The sequence below is a fragment of the Emys orbicularis genome, chromosome 7 (genome assembly GCF_028017835.1).
Source record: "Emys orbicularis isolate rEmyOrb1 chromosome 7, rEmyOrb1.hap1, whole genome shotgun sequence".
Lineage (NCBI taxonomy): Eukaryota > Metazoa > Chordata > Testudines > Emydidae > Emys > Emys orbicularis.
Window position 1 is genome coordinate 19,429,636 of NC_088689.1, and position 19,252 is coordinate 19,448,887.

Genomic DNA, 19,252 nt, shown 5'->3' on the forward strand with positions numbered 1-19,252 from the left:
ATAAGTGGCAACATCAATAAAACGTATTGACAAAGGTAGAGGAAAAGTGGTTCCTGTTCTTCTTGGGAAGAAGGATAGAAAGAACAGATAAGGAAAATGAGTTATGAGTAACTCAATAAAAGTCCGCAAGTGCAGTTATTAAAAGAGAGGCAGCTAAACCCCAAGGACTGACAAAGACACAGAGGATGTCTACTCAGCCGCAGCAGTGTGTCTCATAGTCCAGGTCAATTGATTTAGGCTTGTGGGGCTTGTGTTATGTGGCTAAAAATAGTAGTGTAGACACTTGGGTTGGAGTCCAGGCTATGAAACCCGGTGATGGGGAGAGTCTCAGAGCCCAGGCAGGGCCGGCGCTTCCACTAGGTGACCCTAGGTGGTCGCCTAGGGCAGAAGGATTTGGGGGGCGGCATTTTGCCATCCTCGGCGGAAATTTGGCGGCGGGGGGTCCTTCACTCACTCCGGGACCCACTGCCAAAGTGCCCTGAAGAGGCGGAGTGGAAGGACCCCCGCCGCCAAATGCTCAGAGGAGGAGCGCTGCCACCTAGGGCGGCAAAAACCCCGGCACCGCTCCTAAGCCCAGGTTCCAGAGAGTTCCAGAGTCACAGGTTCCAGTCCGAGCCTAAATGTTCATACTGATAGTTTTAGACCCACAGCGCAAGCCCAAGTCAGTCTCTAAGACTTTGGTGCTGTAGGTTGGTTGGTTTGTTTGTTGCTGTATAGATGTACCCAAAGACACCGCTACCTAAGCTGCTGTACTCCAAGGGCTAGAAAAGAAATGATATTCCAGGAGTGAGAGGACACGACTGGAGCACCCCAATTACTGGAGGAAATGTCAGTGGACGCTGTAGTTGGAAGCCAGGATGGTCCAGCAGTACTGGAGGAGGAGAATTCTAGTGTAGTGTCAGAGCAGCAGCTGGGTCCCATCCAAACCAGGTTTAATGACTCAGCAGGACCTGGAGTAGAGGAACACACTGCTCTGATAAGGGTGGTTAGAACACTAGCTGCCAATTCCATGAGGGGCATTACTCCAGTTCAAAGAGGGGGTAGATATTGATGCCTATCTCACTGCCTTTGAGAAAACTGGTGATTTGAACCAGATATGCATGGCAGAACAGTTCCATTTTCTTAACCCCTTAAAAAGTGCATTGAGACACACAGTCAACTGGGAGAAGCAGGGACTGTGATTTATGAACAGTTTAAAAAAGTATTTTTCCTTAAATTTGAACGGACCCCTGTGGCTAACAGGAAAGGGTTTGGTAGTGCTGAAGTGCAAAGGTGTAAATTATGGACACACAGGAGGGATTGGGATGGGATACTGGAGGATGTGTCTCCGGAAATTATTCTAAGTTTAAGATAAACTCCAGTCCTACTCCCTGTAAAGGCAGAGGAGTTGGATCAGGCGCTGACAACTGGCTGTAAGAATGCAGCTGATGGTATCAGTGAAAATGCAAAGGGAGTGGCTGGGAGGGAAAAGGGGAAAGCTGTGAAACTCAGGACACCTTCCCAGTGTTTGTGAGCAGATACACGAATCAGAGTTGGGCAGGGGAAGTGCCCCATGAGGTGTGAATCATTCTGGCTCCAAGGATAGATTCCATGAAGCCAGGCTCCATGGGGAGGGAAGCCATCTGTGGTTTTCCCTCATACAAACAGCCCTGGGATAGAGACAAAACCCCATAGAGCATAGGCGCCAATTCCGTGGGTGCTCTGGGGCTCAAGCACACACTGAAAAAAAAACACATGGGGTGCTCAGCACCCGCAAGCCACAGCATGGGCTGTGGGAATAAGAGGCTAGAGGAGGCTAAGCCTCTGCAAATGGGGCTGCCAGCACTGGAAGCTCCCAAGAAGTGGGGGAGCCACCAGCGCCTAGACTGTGCCCCGCCCAGGCTCTGCCCCAGGCCCTGCTTCCACTCTGCCTCTTCCCCACATGGCCCCGCCCTTGATCCGCCTCTTCCTGTCCCCACTCTGCCTCTTCTCCCGCATGGCCCTGCCCTTGCTCTGCCTCTTCCTACCCCCGCTTCACCAGCAAAAACAAAAGTCAGTGCCTGTGCCACAGAGGGCATGCCAGTGCTGGGGATGGTCCTTATTCCCTTCCTCACCTGAGCCTAGGAAAGCAGAGCCCAAGAATTACTCCTGGTTAAGTCCAGCTTTGCAAAGGGTCAGCCCTGTTCTGATTTTCCCAGCTCTTCAAGGGGTTGTTCCCCACAGCACCCTAGTAGGAAGGATGCCCCAGGCTGAAGGAATGTGGGTTCACCACTTTTCTCACTCACAAAAGACAAATGGGAAGAGCAGGACCCAATCCCAGGCATAAGCTCAAAGGTTTTGGGGTGACAAGAAACCTGTGGGGACACATGAAAACTCCCCATATGTGACCTTCTAGTTTGATCCAGAGGGAAAGATCTGTATCTGTGGCTACGTATGACTGATTTGGTAATGCTCAGCTCTGTTTTATGACAAATGTATGGTGTGTGATTGTGGGAAAGTCTTACAGTGTGAAGGTCTGACGTTTGAAATCTGAGGAGGCGATAATAGATACTCCATCTAATGAGGATGGATTTCCTTAGAAGACAGGATGAATATTTTTGTTCTGCCCTTTTCTCAAGGGAAGAGATGTAGAGAAGTGGGGACACAGGCCTGCCACTTGAAAGGGGAGAAAAGGATCTCCGAAGGGGGAACCTACCCAGGGACTGTGACAGGAGCATCATGGGGGCAGGGGAGAGAGAAATCTGGAAAAAGTTTGTCACTACCACGTGAAAAATTCCAGGGTCAAACCCTGCAGCTGTAGCTTCATTCATCTGTGCAGATTTCCATTAGACCTGGCTCCCAAAGTTACTTCTATAGCAGAACATGTTACACACAATGACATCCATATCAGTTAAAGCTGGACATGGGATGCCATGAAAAGAATACGATAAAGACCAAAATTGATTAATCTGTGGTAAAAGAGATCTTAGGTTACTCCCATCTGAGAGAGAGGTGTATCCATGTTAGAATCTTGTTTGGGAGGAATAGCTTGGTGACACAGTAGTGGAAACATGTCTTCAGGTGATGGTGCTCATCAGGTGAGTTTGGTGGTGTGGTTTCAATTCTTATTAAATACCACAGCTCTGTGAGCAGGGGATGGCAGTGACTAGCAGTATTTGTGTGTGTTTTCTAGCCTTTCAGCACTAGGTTCAGTTTCGATTCTGGGTATACGACTGTGTGAATGCCTGTGTATTCAGTATCTTGAAACCCTTGGCTGACTGCCATGCGGTATCTTGGAAGCTGTACTGTAATACAGAAGTAGGAAAAAGAACAGTAGACCACAGTTTGTACAACTCACAGATTTATTCTAATAGCGAAGCTCTCTTTTTTGCCTTTAGTGTTATTTCTGTGGGGAAAAAAATCCACTTCCTGTAGTTACCTTTGTGCAGGTGTTTATTATAGTCACTAATCCCATCTGTCAGATGTAAAGCAACTGAGGGGTTTAAAAACAGGGGTGGCCAATCCAATTCAGATGAACTGACCAGAACCACTCCCAAAACTCAGAACTATCCTAATGGAACTGTTTGGAAGTTTAAAAAAAACAGTTAATTAAAATGTATACACTTTCCTTCCCTCCCCCCCCCCCCCAATGTCACATCTCATCTTGATTCTGGCCAGGAGTGGAACTGGGATTCTATGAGAATTGGATGACCAGATATTTTATTTTGCTGGGATTGAGTTGGGTTTGCAAGACAGTCTCAGCATCTTAGAAGTTCTATTGAAAGTGGGGGCTTCTCTCAATTTGAACAGAACTCCAGGACATCTGGATCCCCAAAGCATTGTAATGTTGTGAGCACAGCACTTCAGTGTCTCATATAGCCCCACTGCCAATGGCAGTTTCTTCCAATTGGCCACTTCTCAGCTGGTGAGATGAAAACAGAAGTCACATCCATCCAACAGCAGAGGGGATGAAGCTTGAAGACATGGACAAGGGCATGAGCATGGAGAAAACATGGAGGACTGCTTCCACTCCTCCTCTTTGGGCCAGGCAGACCATGATCCTCCTGACAGAGTGACACTTGTGGCCAACTAGCAAATATTTGAGGTGGTGTGAGAGAGAGATATTTTAAAACTGTGTGGCTCTTAAGTAAGATAAAAGTTTTGATGGAGCATCTTGGTTTGTTTTCAAGGGGCTGTATATCTTTTAAATAAAAAAATATGCTCACGATGTGGCACTGGCTCCGTCAGTTCCATACCAAACCTCCTCCTTCCGGTAATGTGTCTGTCTTGACCCCGGAAGTAATACCCCAGGGGCGGGTCTTAGGGTGACAGGTGGGTGGGCTTGAAGGGCCAGGGGGCAGGGCCTATGTTTGATTGATGGTAGCCCCCCTATACTACTCATGTCCCATTACTAAACTCCTCAGCTGCCCAGGCACAACCCCACTGCTGTGGGTCCAGCAGCCTCTCCACACCCTAATCTGAGCAGGCAGTTGGCATTGTTCTGCATTTCCCTTTCCTTTGAAAATGGCTATAAAATCTTTTACAATTTAGAATATTGCACTTGGCATTTTATCTTCTGTGGGCAACCTGCTACTGACACTGTGGACAAAGCAGAGGGAGAAGGGGAAGATAAAGGTAAAGACTAGAGTAGTGTAAACAATTCTCAAAAAAATAGTGTGCAACAGGGCAGTCTGCTCCTTTAAGGGCCCAGGAAGCAGGTGACCCTGTTATTGAGAAGAGCCCAGCAGGCCAGGTGCTGGGAATCATCTGACCCAGCTGGACAACATTTAGTGATTGGATCTGAGCCAGGAGATATAAAGGAACATCCCCGCTCCATGTGGCTACTTGGGACCAGTGGAGGAGGGCTAAAAATGCACTCTCTTGTGGCTGCAGCAGAAGGCTGTGAGAAGATAGGCAAGCCCTGCAGACACCCATAGGCTGAGAGCTGCTCCAGTACATTAGCTATGAGAAGCCAGAGGGTCTCACAATCTCAGGTGAGAACAGTACTGTTGCTTTTTTGTTATTGTTCCATTTTCCCTTCTTAATGTTGAAGGATAAACAGAGCCCTGAGAAAAGGGCTACAAACTGAACTGGGCATGGCTGATTGTTTGTCCCAGGCTGGAGGTCGGGTCCACCAGCCTACACCGTGAATTTAGCTCTTTTCTTTTTTTTCGTGAATTGTCCACAAACACATCGTGACTTTTACAGATTTTACAGATTACTTTGATAATTGTTGGATATGTTTATGGGTTTATGTGATGGAGTTGTCTATGTTGAATAAATATGTTGAGTACAAAAGTCAGGTCAATGCCCTGGGACACTTTTAACCTGAGATCTTTCCTTACATGGCTGTTGTAATAGAACAATATAATCCATAAATAAGTGGTGCTATAAATCAGACGTTTGTTTGCTCAATCAATAGATTAATCATCACTATCTTCATATTTAATAAATCAATGGTTCTATATTAATCAAGTGAAATCCAGCACAGGGCAGATTGAATTAACTGACACAAGTATTCTTAGCACAACTGTTTGTAATTCCAAATGCTGGTAAATATTTGCATTATGATAGCAGATATTGTACAATGTGCGTTCGTTGTTCTGTTGGCAGGTGCAGCTCTGATCTCTTCTGAGTGGTCACTGTTTTTTTTTGCAATCAATTAGTTGGCCTGAAAACAAAGTGCTGATATGTTGTTAGCAATGGTCTGGTATGTTTGCAATGAAATCTGTTCACATAGACTGAGTTTCTATTCTCCCGATGACCTTATCTTGAAGGAAACTTCTTGATGTGCTAATCAAGGTTTCATAACATATACAATATTAAAACAAAGAGGCACTAAAAAGAGGGAACTCCAAAGGTGTACATCTTTTTAACCGCCATACGTCAGAAATTCCGAGTCAGCCTCCTCCTAAAACTACATGAAATTCTGGCCTTGATCCTTCCCCATTGAAATCACTGGGAGTTTTTCCATTGAATTGAAGTGGGTGCAACATTGCACCCTCAGTGATCTGCTCAAGGTCACTTAGCAAAGTCAGGGGCAGATCCAGGAAGTAGAACCCAAGAGTGCTGACTTCCAAGGCTATGCTATATCAGGTGAATCACACTGCCTCATTACTATTTCATAAAGCTGTGCCCTGATCAGCAGTTAAGGTGCCATTCCCTCATTACGAAGGTCGTGAATTTTCTCTTCAAATTGGGATTTTCTTAAAGTTGTAGCTGTTAATATCTAGTTAATCTTATGTGCCCTTTAAATAGTTCCCACATGAACTCCACTGAAAACACTGTGACTAGAAAAAAGTTATTAATAATAATCAATTGAATTTAACATCAGGGAATGTTGACAGAATAGAAATTCCAGCAGAGGGTTTTTCTCAAAACTTTGTGGAATTTCTTTTTCAGTACAATGAAGGAAAAGACCTCATGGTTATTAGAAAAAGCCAAAGAGAAGACAGTGCCCATGAAAATCTATCCAGATATTACAGGAGACACCATGGCTTGGAAGGGAGAAAGCATGTTTAGTACAGTAAGTGCCCACATTAATCTTTCATTATATTTTTTATTTATTCACACTGACAATGAAGGGCTTGTCTGACAATGGAATTCTCCTAAATCTAATCTATGAGAAAGAAATTGCAAACACTTTGAGGTCTGAGCTGAAGAAAAGAGTTGGCAGAATTATGGACTGTGAATAAATTACCTGACCAATTTAGCCCTTTTTTCTGCTTGAACCATTTGTGAATGGATTTTTATTAATTTAATTGCTATTCATAATAGTTTTAAGAGTTTGAGAGAAGAAATGTACTCTGGGTTGTTTTTGCTTTGCTAATCAGTTTGTGATTGGTCATCAAAGTCAATCAGTATTGGTTCTTTTTCCTGCCAAGATGTCTGAAACAGGGGAATTGTGAGTAATGATCTTTTTCATGCATGAATTTCCTTATTCACATGAAAAAAATGGTTATTTCAACACAGAAGAACCAGCATCCTATTTACTTGCAGTTTTAAGCATAGCCTTGGCTGTCCCCTATTACATATAGATTAAACTCCTTGTGCTTTGCTCTCAAGGCTTGAAACTATATCTCTGACCGTTTGCCTTTTGCATTTCCTAATTCCATTGCAACAGTGCCAGCCTTTATGCTTCCCCCCTTGCTTTCATCAACTTTTGTTTTTGTGCCTTCTTTACTGCTCCCCTTGTATGGAACATCTTCCCAAGCCACCACCCTTGCCACATTCAAATCCCTCTAAAATATTTACTTCTGCCATCTGGTCGGCATGAAGTGTGGTAAGGAAGAAAACAGCCTAAATGTACAAGCTGTGTACGACTCACTAAGTGTGGATGTGGTCTTTTCACCATAACATTTGTACCCTCCTCTCTCCTTTTGTCCCTTTTGACTCTCGACTGCTGTACCTGTTGAATTTGGACTGTGTGCTATTGAGGGCAGGGACAATATCTGAACGTGTTTCAGGAGGCACCTATTATTTTTCTGCGTGCTCAAGAAATAATATAGTTACTAAACATTATTGTAACCCAAACCCATTTAAGAGCCGCATGTAAAATGTGACAGAAACCAAAGGCCATGATTTCAAATGAATGTCCACCAACCATTTTTTACCATGTTCACCTAGGTAATACAGAATACAGTATTACAACAACAACAACAAAATCAAGCACATTCTGTATAATCAGAGCTAGATCTCTAGCTGATGTAAATGCATCTCCATTGACTTCAGTCGAACTGTACTCATTTTACACCCATCTGAGGGGCTGTACCATAATCCCACATGATCTACAATAGGGCTTATGAGCATGTAGTCCAGAGGCCACGCCTGACCCTCAGAACCCTCCTGGTGATCTGCACAATTGATTCTCAATGTATTGAACTTTTTGGGATTGAGTTGGTGGATGGCAAAAGATGGCTGTAAAACTGTATATCTTAGGAAATGCTCCAAAAATAAAGAGGTTGGCTAATGATATAAAGGCTTGTGTGTGGCTATGACCTTGAGAGCTATGCCAGCAGGCGTTTTAAATTCTGGTAGGGCCACCCAAGGCCGACAGGTCAAATGGGATCAGAGAAAAAAATCAGTCTACTGGCCCTTCATGTTGGGCGTTGAGTGAGAGGCCAACAACTTAACTTTTTTTTTTTTTTTTTTTTTTTACACAAAGACAAGTTATAGAAACACAAAATAGACATTCTGGCAAACAGTATAATAGATGGGGATGGTGGATCCTTGTTCATGGCCCAAGCACTCTGATGGCATAAGAAAAATTCATATTTAAGCTGACAATGTGATTATAGCTATGCTAAACTCAATGAGGAATTCATACAAAAATATGTTTAAATTTCATTTCAACCTCTACTTTTCTACACTGCATTTCAGGTTTCAATGAACATAGAGTCTAATTGAAAACCACTGGGTTTCACTTGATTTTGTGTAAAATCCACAGATTTGTCCATGACTTTCATGCAAATAAATCAGTTGATCCAGGTTCTCTGGAAAGGTTCATGCAGTTTAGCAAATCTTTCTCTCAAAATTTTTTAAAATCACAAACTCAAGTCAAAGCTCAGACCAAAAAGAGATGAGTTTATGTTGGCTACATATTTTACTGCAAACATTTTGCATAGCTCTAACTGTGGTGATTTTCCCAATCTCACTGTCACTGGCAGTGCCATTGGGGCTTATACCCTGTGATGATCCATGGTATTTCGAAGGATGAATAGTGAAGGCAGCTGAATTTGTGTGTGACATTGATTGGGGCAAAAGTGTTCATGACAATAGTTGTGAAAATGTGGGGGAGCCCAGCAGACAGTTTCCAAAGTCTGTTTTCCCCCTAAAATCTTATCAGTAATGTGATCCTAAGAGCCCTTGATGCCCACAGCCATAGGGCACGCTGTCACTCATTAGAGCCATCCAACTCACTACACCCAACACTCTGTTGTCATGGTATTTATCCCAAAGGTATTGTGTAGGTTATCATATAAAAACTAATAACATGCTGAGTATTAATATCATTGTAAAATCCATGTGTTAATGTTATATGTGAAGTTATGAATTCCCTCTCTATGATGTTACTAACCCATGTTTAAGACCAGACAGCCTAATCTAGGTAAAGGGGCTAAACAGGTCTGCCCTAAACAAAAGAATGTGGGTTTTCCTCAATTTACCTATTAGCAGTAAACAATGTCATGGCGTTAAGCCAGCAGTGGTTATCCTGATCCTGAACTCAAGAGACAGAGAATTAACATGGTTCCTGCACCCCAGACTGAATCCCCAGGAGGCCTTCCTGACTTGTCAGACACAGACAGTCCTTTTGGGGATATGAGGAACAGAGAGAGAGAGAGAATTTCCTTTATCCTTTACCTTAGGAGACAAAGGAACCAAGTGATTTGATCTCTGTGATGGGTCCTGGCCAGAAAAAAGCAGGAAAGGAGACTGAGTGAGAGAAATCATCTTGAACCATGACTGTATCTTGCTGGTTAAGGTTTAGTCTTTTAGAAGCATATTTTCACTTTTATTTGTTTGTAACAATTTCTACCTTTATCCCTTTTACTTGGTATCACTTAGTCCTTGTTCTTCAGTTAATAAACTTATTTTGCTTTCATTATAAAACATCGGCGCTATGTAAGATGAGTGAAGTGTGTGCTTATAGACAGCTAACAGGTTGGAGTGTGTTAGAGGGCTTTCCCTTCGCCCCCTCCCCTGGTTCTTGTCACACAGATAGAAAGCAGAAGACCAGAAGTCTGAAGTTCAGGCAATGTGATGTTTATTGGGGTTAGTCCCCCTTCCTAGCTCTGATGCTGCAGAGCATTTACCCTGTGTCTCCCTTCCCAGCGCTGATGCTGCAGAACATTGCCTGTGTCTCTATTCCCACCTCCTCCTTCTTAGCAGGCCCAAATATACCTGTAATGCACACCCACAGTCCCACCCCTTACATAGAATCATGGAATATCCGGTTACTGGACCAGCCCCTTCCATCCACTGAGATGCTGCTTGCAGCCCTGTTTGGTGGTTGCCTGTAGGGTGACCAGATGTCCCAATTTTTGGGTCTTTTTCTTATATAGGCTCCTATTACCCCCCCCCCCCGTCCCGATTTTTCACACTTGCTGTCTGGTCACCCTAGTTGCCTGAGAGAGCCTGGCTGGGGTGGTGACTTCCACCCCTGGCTTGGGTACCGGGGTCCCCGGCTACCAAGCCGGGCAGGGAGTGGAAGCCGCCTCCTCCCAGCCAGCTGCCGGGCAGGGCTGCAGAGCAGCAACCTGGAGGATCCGACATTAAAAATGGCTCCCTCCTGCTTCCCGCCTGAGCTCCTGCCTGCCAGGGAGAGTGGCAAAATGTGCTGGGGGGGGGGCAGGCGCAGCGGGAAGACAGAGCCCCCCCCCCGGTAACATGGGGCGTGGAGAGTGCAGTGGCCCTGGGGTGGGGGGGGACACATAACCTGCCCTTTAGATCGTGCCCCCCCCACTAGGGAGAGGCCCCAGTTGTATATGGGGTGCCCTCGGGGGAGGGGGTGGAACAGGGGTTGGAAGAGGTTGGGTGGGCGGGGCTGGAGCATTGGGAAAGGGGGCCTAGGATGAGTGGGGGTTCGAGCCCCCCTGGACAATCTGGAAGTCAGCGGCTGTATTCCTAGGCGTGTGCGGGGTGGTACTGGTGGCGGTTAAGGCAGCCGGGCAGGCATGTGCAAGCCCTGTCTGTGTCGGAAAAGCGCACCCAGCAGTGCAGCCAGCAGCTCGCAGGGACCCATTGACTCTTCTGCCCTGGGGCCCGGAATTTCTGTCGGTGGGCCTGACCCCATGGGAGGGGTAAGGGGTGAGGTTGTGCTACGGTCAGGGACAGGCATTTCTTTGGTCTTTTAGTGTTTTATACCTTCCCCCAAAACCCCCTTTGCTCCTCCCACCTCTTTGCTTGACTTTGCCTTGAGAGAAGAGCCAGGCGGCCTTCCACTGTATACTCATATATTACACTCCCACCTGCAACATTTTAACTGTTCTGATCTGTTCCCATTATACTAACAAACCCATCTGGCTAGGCAGAAGCAACACACCCAGTGTCTTTGTTCACTCATGTTAGTATAAGAGTATCAAAAGGTCAAACCCAAAATTCTATCCCAGGCTGACAAACAAGCCTATATACTAACAGTGTCTTACTGTCTCTGTAGAGGCTGCGAACTTAATACTTTCTCTGTGAGGGTCCAGAGAGCGGGACTGATCCCTGCAGTAGGATGATTTGGGGGTGAATTTTGGGCTGGAAGATACTAAGTTCAGCCTGCGAAGATTAACCAAGTTGGGCAAAGCCCGTGCGAGGCTAGTGGGCTGCCGGCAGGTTGCTGGGGTCAGAGCTCTGGATCAAAGCTGCACAGCCACAAGACACCCATGATTACAAGGCAAACAGTGACCAAACCTGTTACTGTCCTGGGAGAACCCCCAAATGTCACAAGTCAATAAGACACTAATAAAATATTAAATAAACTACTGCCAAATATTTGTATGTGATGCTGTGACTCAATCACAGTCCTGAATGATGTACTGCAGACAACTGATTGACCCTTCAAACACCATGAAAAATTCCTTCCTGGGGAATGGCCACCCCACCACTTCCTACAGTCTCAAAGATTCTCCCCCTTTCATGCCACCAGCAGTAGCTGGGAAGAATAAAGCATCTGGATCCACTCTAGAGGTAACTTTTAATTCATACACGAGTCAAACTTATGTGGAATAATTTATGCCAAAAGTTCTCCTTCAAGAAGTGTGAAATGCTATTGTTTAAATATTATCTTCCGGCAGAGACCACAAGGTTATAAAAACAAAATGAAATGTGGAACAAATTAAACACACCTTCCTTTGTGACTGAAATGAAAACACCTTTGGAATTCACTTTGTATTGATTTACTGTAGGTGCAGAGCAGACTGTTGAGCCACGCCCCTCCATAGTCAGAGCCTATAAATTCTGATGCTCCGTTCCACAGGAGCACTCACAAGATGGGTGCCATAATGATCTTCATTTGGATGTTCCTGACAATTTCTGGAGCTCTGCAGACTACCACAGGTACAATGCCTACCATTTTTGCAAAGTCATTCTTACAAAAATGTAAAGAGAAGTTTTGCTCACTTTCACTGGGTCCACATCTAGAACTCCCAGTCATGCCAATGGGAGCTTTGTGCAAAGATTAAAGGTAGTGTCGGTGTAGGGCCACGTTCGATAGCACAGCTCTGTTCTGTTGAAAAATGTGAGCCAAACAAGCTAGTTAACTGTAAGTATTATTTGAACCATTTAAATAAACTGCTTAGTATGGTGAAATTAACCTTGCTCCCACCACCTAGTGTTTTGTGTTAGTGGCTTGTGCCAGAATTAAAATCACATCAATCACTAGCCTGTACGTTAACAATTTAATGTCTCCAAATCTTGGTGTTCAGGGTGCGAATTAAGGAGTAATGTGGGTTCTCTTCCTAAAGGGCATATTTATTGTCAAGTGCTGCAAAAGTAATATGTTTAGGTGCACAGTGAACCACCCAGCTAATATTTTATTAAATACATTTTAACAAAATGTAATAAGATAGAACTGTGAAATTATCAGAATGAACTATTACACACCAGTATGCTGGCATCTTCCCCTTTGTGAGTGATCTTCTTTCTTGTTATCTTGTAATTAGTTTGGGTAACCTGTTCAAAATGGTAAACCAACCTATTCTAAACAAGCCTGTAAAGCTCATGTTATATAATTTGGACTTTTGTACCTGGAAACAGTGTGGGTGATTTTCGTAACTAGTATTTAAGCAGCAGTATAGTTATTTCTATTCATATCAGGCCCTCAGTTAAATGAGATTTGTGAAGGGTGAGTGTGCGATAGCTTGTGTTTATCCGTTCAGTGTATTTATGAATGATTATAACAGGGGAGTAAGGATATATGTATGAACCCTAATTGTAACCTTAAAGCAGGGCAACTTCTTCAGAAGTCTGTCTCCTTCACTATCTTAAAATATCCTTCCTAACATACCAATCATGGGATCTGATCAACCTCTGTGCTCCCTGCTAAACAGGTGGCTGGCCGCCCAAGTATTTGAAGGTCTTGACTTAGACATCTTTCTTTCTCCATTCTTTTTGTGTTTCTCTCTCTCTCCCCATCCTCTATCCTCCTCTGCTTCTCTACAACTTTCCTCCCCCAGACTGTCCCTGCTTCTTCTAGTTTTTTCCAGTTTCTTTTTCTCTCAGCTCTCCCCATTACTGCCCAATCCCTCCACCACTGCTTCCCAATGGCCAGGAGAGATTATTTGCAGTGCTCTCTATGCATTATGCCATTTGCTGTTTCAGGCATCTCTGTATTTTTTGCATCTTTCACCCATGTAGCAGTGAGCAGATATGTAGAATTACATCCCTAATGGAAATCTTAAGTAAATGGCAAGAGGAGGAGACAGCAAGCAGTGGTGTCTCACTTAACCTTTAGCTTTGTGGTTAGGACACTCACCTGGGCTGTGGTATGTCTTGGTTCAATTCTCCTTGCTGCCTGACCTGGAGCAGGGATTTGAATTTGTCTCCCATATTGCAGGAGAGCACCCCAGGCACTGGGATATGGGACATTTGGTGTGGGGCTCGTGCGCGCTCTTCTTTTAACCCTCTTCCACATGTATAAATAATTAGTCATTGGAGCAGGAACTTGAACATGGGTGTCTCACTTTCTGAGGGTGTGCCCTGCTATGGTGCTAAAGGGCATAAAGAAGCAGCCACCATCCTCCTCCCTAGTAGTTTGTTAATCTAGCCCTTTATTTCCTTTGCTTTTATTTTAAAAATGCTCCAGAACACAACATTTTTATTTGACCTAAAATAAGTCATTTTCATAATTTTTTTTAGCACTTTCAATTTCAGGTCAACTCAAACAGATTTTAATTATTATTTTTTTGAAAGTGCCAGAGAACTGAAAAAATAACTTCAGGTCACCTTTAATTTACCAATAGCATTGTGGTTTGATTCCAAATTTAGTTTGACCCTTAGGATTTTGAGACTTTAAAGTTTCAAAAATTTCATCTGCAAACAGGAATTTGTACAACCAAATTTGATGTGTTCATAGATAAATGAGCAGTTTTGCTGGTGCTCTTTGTGCATCTGTAGCTAAATTTATCCTTACTGTACATGCTGCTTGCAAATAAGGACTTGTTGACTTGAAGCATTTATTTGGCAGCTTCAGTGGTACAGATATTATGGATCCACGAACAGATGAAAAACCCCTCGAGATGATAACTTTTCAGAAATTGCGTGGGGGGAAAGTTGGATAAATTATTTTGTGTTTAGTCTCAGGCCAACCTTTTTAATTTGTGGGAAATTTTGGTACAATTTACTTCAGCCATTTTTGATTTTTTTTTCAAGCTTAAATAAGATTGTCAGCTTTGGAACATTGATTCAGTCATTCTTTCTTTTTGCTCAGTTAACCAAAACCAACAAGAACAACAAAAAACATACACCACCCTTTTAACTTGGCTGGGTATGGATATAGTGCACAATGATTTGGTAAGTGTTAACAAACTGATCATGAAATAAATATATTGGTTTTGGAATGTTTTCCTTACCAGTATGAATACACTTCAGTAGAATTACCTGGATGTAAGTGCAATGTATTAATTACATATCCCATATGGAATACCCTATAGGGTTACAGAATTCTGTAGGAATGTAATAGGGTTTGCTAGAGATTATTCTAAAAATTATAAAATATAATGGTAGTGATGTCATTTCTGTAGGTTTTTGAATCGTATAGAATTTTATAGCAGGAATATCAATACCTTTTAGAACAGTTAAAATGATAGGGTATAATTTTCTATTAAATTCTATAGCACTTCTCTATAAGAAAGACCAGGTGGGTGAGGTAATATCTTTTATTAGAATAACTTCTGTTGGTGAGCAAGTACAACAACTTTTCCCTTAGATGCATTTGGCCAATATCTGCAGTCATTTGCCCCAGGACAGTCCCAGCTGTGGCCCTAGGTAGCTGACTGTAAAGAATATTGTATTTGATTCAAAATTGGAAATGTGCTGTGGAAATGGACCCCGTGCTGTGTCCTGCAATTTTTAAATGCCGGTGTTTGAATCAGCCCCATCAGTATAAGGTTGTGATAGGGGCATTGCCTCTCCAACTGCATCCCACTGCTTCCCTGCAGACTAGGGTGACCAGAGAGCAAATATGAAAAATCAGAACGGGGGGAGGTAATAGGTGCCTATATAAGAAAATGCCCTGAATATCAGGACTGTCCCTATAAAATCGTGACATCTGGTCTGACTCTAATGCAGACCCAGGAGCAGCTCTGAGGGAGCTGAGAACACTCTGGTGATCCCTGATCGTCCTTACTGCAGCTCACCTGCTGGCCACCTGTTGCATTGCAGGTGAGAAAGGACAGTAGCTTGTTTCCTTGTGGGGGTGTGCAACCCACAGTGCTGGGCAGAAGCGGAACTGATTTTGCCTAAACCTAGTAGAGCACTTAGCAACAGATGGCTCCTTTACCCCGCACCCCCACTAGCCACCCAACAGAGTGGAAAAGAAGAAATGATGAGAACCAACAACCAGTTATGGCTCCTTGATTCTCTATCCCAAGCCCAGTGCAGCTGGTTTAACGTGTGTCAGCTGACTATGGTCCCCAAGACTGAAGGCCACACCTCGCAGTCACCAGACCTTCAGTTACTGCCTTGTTCAAATATTCCAGCACTGTCAAAGGTGGGAATTGTCTAATCTGGGCTCTGATTGGCAGGGCCGGCTCCAGGCACCAGCCCAGCAAGCAGGTGCTTGGGGCAGCCAAGGGGAAGGGGCGGCATGTCGGGCTCTTCGGGGGCGGGTCCCTCACTCCTTCTCGGAGCGAAGGACCTGCCACCGAAGAAGAAAGCGGTGCGGTGGAGCTGCCGCCGATCGCGATTGCAGCTTTTTTTTGTTTTGTTTTTTCCGCCGCTTGGGGCGGCAAAAACCCTGGAGCCGGCCCTGCTGATTGGTTTTCCCACTACTGTTAAAATGATCACCCACTAACATGCATTTCTGGGGAGACTGAATATTTTGATCCCTGCAAAATCACTACTTGCTAATAAAGCAGTATACTTGTTGATGAATCAGTGTGTCTGGGACCCCCACCATGGAACCACTTTTTATGTCTAATTCATAGTACTAGCAACATTCTATTGTTATTTTATTATAATATTCACCATAGAATGATTCAATATTCACCACTTAAACTGAATGTAGCTTCTTTTTCAAATGACATAGCTACCACCAGTAGCTATGCTGGATCCAGCTGAAGTTTGCCAGGGTGACAGGCCCTTTATAAACAAGATAGGCCTGAGTCTGATCTCACATACTGACTTTAGACCAATAAAACCAATTGACTTCAATGGAGTCTTGTTTCTCACTTTTGTGAGATTAGACTCAGGCCCTGCGCAGAGACAGATTATGTAGTTTAAAGCTGGGACCAAGAAGAGGCCAAGGAACAAGAATATGTTTGGCCAACGTGTTCAAAGTCTTTAGAAATTATTTTTTTCTAGCCATTTGACATCAAGAAAAACTATATTAGACTTAACATTATAGCTGTTTGAGTTATTTCTAAATATGTTTGAGAGAGAAATGGCTGAATTGATAGTGGTATTGTCCCGTGGTCATAAACTCATGCTCATTGAAAAGAAAATCACCTTGTGTTCAATAGTTTATTTTGAATGAATGTCTTTCATGGATCTAAAAGATTTAGCACCACCTTGTGGACACATATATTTAAAAAATTATTATTTATCTGTATTACAATAGTGGCTTCAAACACATTGTAAGAGCTTACAATATTAGCTAAGACAAGTTGCAACATGTTGGTTTAACAAGCAATGGGGGAGGAAGGGCAAAGCTAAGTGGCTTCATAAGCTAGCTATGTGCACAGTTAGGTTACAAATCCATACTTTTGATTGTAAGCTATAAATCATCAAGAAATATGAACGATATTGATGATCCCTCCTTATGACCAGCCTAGCTCTTTTCATCTATCCAGCCATCTCTCTCCCCAATCTTCTTCCTTTCTGCCGAGATGTTCTTTGCTTTTTTACAGAGTGCTAGAAATGCCAACCTTTTTTGTAGCTGTTGCCACCACTGTTACTATTGTGATGTCAGGAGAAAGGAAATCTTGTTCTACAAGATTGACTGAATGGGACTTGAAGGCAATTGAAGGAGTTGATCATTTAGGTTTGTTGATTCCTTAGGTCAGACGAGTCATGGGCTTAATTAATCCTTGTCCTTTGTTATCTTACTTCAATAGGAATGGTAACCATGCCAGCACACACAGAATCTAGTAAGTCCCATCTCACCCTTGTTTCAGTAATTTTCTTCTTTACTTATTGGATTCTATATTCTGGTGGCCAAATCCTATATGGATCGCACAGAGTACCATAGTTTATGCTCCTTTTTATTGGCTTCTCTGGGACTATAGTTCCATTTTCTAAAGGGCATCTCTTTGGCTTGAACAACCTCTTGAATCCCATCATTTCACTATATTATCTTTTTCTTGCCTTCCTGAATCCTTTTTGCTTCATGCGTATTCATGCCTGCTGTAACTCAGTTACAGTTTGGTGTGCTAAAACTAACACAGCCTCCATACTGAGTTAGAGCATTTTAACATCTTCAATTTTGATTTTAGGGACTTTTAGACGAGCTTTCTCCATTTTAATTTTTTTTAAATTCCCCCTTTCAAAATTTTAATTGTACAGTGCACATTTCTTTTCCCGAGAATGTTGAACTTGTTTATATTGTACTCATTATTACATGGTAATAGGACAGCTAACGGTTCTTTTTGAATCAGCTCCCATTTCTTACTTAGGACATAATTCGGAGTAGCCCATCATACTGTGTGCTCTAAAACTAGCTGTTCTAAGAAGCATAAATTTAAGGTGTGGAGAAATTGCTACTGTAAAACTTGTCTTCATTTGACACAACCGATTTATAGGTGGGTGGGAAAAGTCACACAGTCACAGTGTCTCTTTTTTAGATTCATTTACCTCTCTTATCTCCCGCAACACAGCACTCAGAATTTTCCCCGATCTGGGGACTAGCAGTATGACGTTACTTACTAGTATATTGGTGTACCTAGGAGTCAGAATTTGTACCCATGCTAATTTTGCTCTATGACCCTCTCAGAAATTTTAACTCATTAGATTCTATGGACTATTTTAGAATGGGTGCTACCCATTAACACTATAGCCTCATCTGTCCTTCCTGTACTGTATCCACTGGTTTGTGCCATTCCACCAGGTTTCAGTAATGTCTGTTAAATCCAAATCCTCTTCCATCGACACCCCTCCTAGTTTACCTCTTTCTGCTTTTAAGCTTCTTCCACTGGTACTGAGATATTTCCATTATTCTTATTTTTGTTTGTTTGCCTATTTTTATTTAGCTCCATTATCTAAAGCCCTGTTATTAGTCTAGGACTTTCCCATGTGATCTCAATCTGCCCCATCTCCTGTTCAGCTGCACTTTCTTTCCTGTTCTTTACTGCCAGATGCAGAGTTGTCTTTGTATTATTCACATCCCTGGCAGACGTGTTTGTCTGAGCAGAGCGCTCCTCTGCACTCAGAAATGTTCCTGCTAATTAAGGGTTTGATAGTTCCATTTAGGCACAGCCCTGCATAGGGGGTCGTGCAGAGCCAATACAGGCTCCTAGATAGAGCACTAGGTGGCATTCTGATTCAGAGATGCAGTGCTTTCTGCTTGGGTGCACACAAGGTACATTCCAGATAGGGTGACCAGATGAGAGGAAGAAAATATCGGGACACGTGGGGGTTGGGGGGTAGGGAGTCCCGCCGGCGGAGCCAAAAAGAAAAAACCCACGAGGAGTGCGAAATATTGGGACAAATTGCCAACATCGGTCAGGACGCAGGACAAACACCTAAATATCGGGACAGTCCCGATTTTATTGGGACGTCTGGTCACCCTAATTCCAGATGCCACACCCCTTCGTGGGACGCAGATGATCAGCTAGCATATGGGCACTGTTCACCCCGGATGTAAAATCCATGGTTTGGTATTTATCACTTTATTAGACATGGAGGCAGCTAACATAACCTAGGAGATTCCAAAAAGTATGCCTTTATTTGCAGTTTGCTCACAGCTGACTGCCCTTCTTGCTGGGTCACCATTAGTGTGTGCTCATTTTGGTCCAGGATCAAGAGATATTTTCTTGAGTTATGTGAACTATAAAGGAAGTGAATCCTTTGTGTGACAGTGCCCTTATTGGTATGGTATGTTCACAAGTGTAATCACAAAGAAGATGCTAATGAAAGATGATCAGGTACTTCCTTT

The 19,252-nt window shown here is 43.4% G+C and overlaps 1 protein-coding gene across 1 annotated transcript in view; it reads left to right on the forward strand.

Annotated features, from left to right (window-relative positions):
* The first annotated feature begins 11,933 nt into the window (after positions 1-11,933).
* LOC135881086 (deleted in malignant brain tumors 1 protein-like) overlaps positions 11,934-19,252 on the forward strand; it is a 124,136-nt gene continuing 116,817 nt past the window's right edge. The window contains exon 1 of the mRNA XM_065407591.1: positions 11,934-12,000. Within this exon, the coding sequence (XP_065263663.1) occupies positions 11,934-12,000 (67 nt within the window). The remainder of the gene's footprint in view (positions 12,001-19,252) is intronic.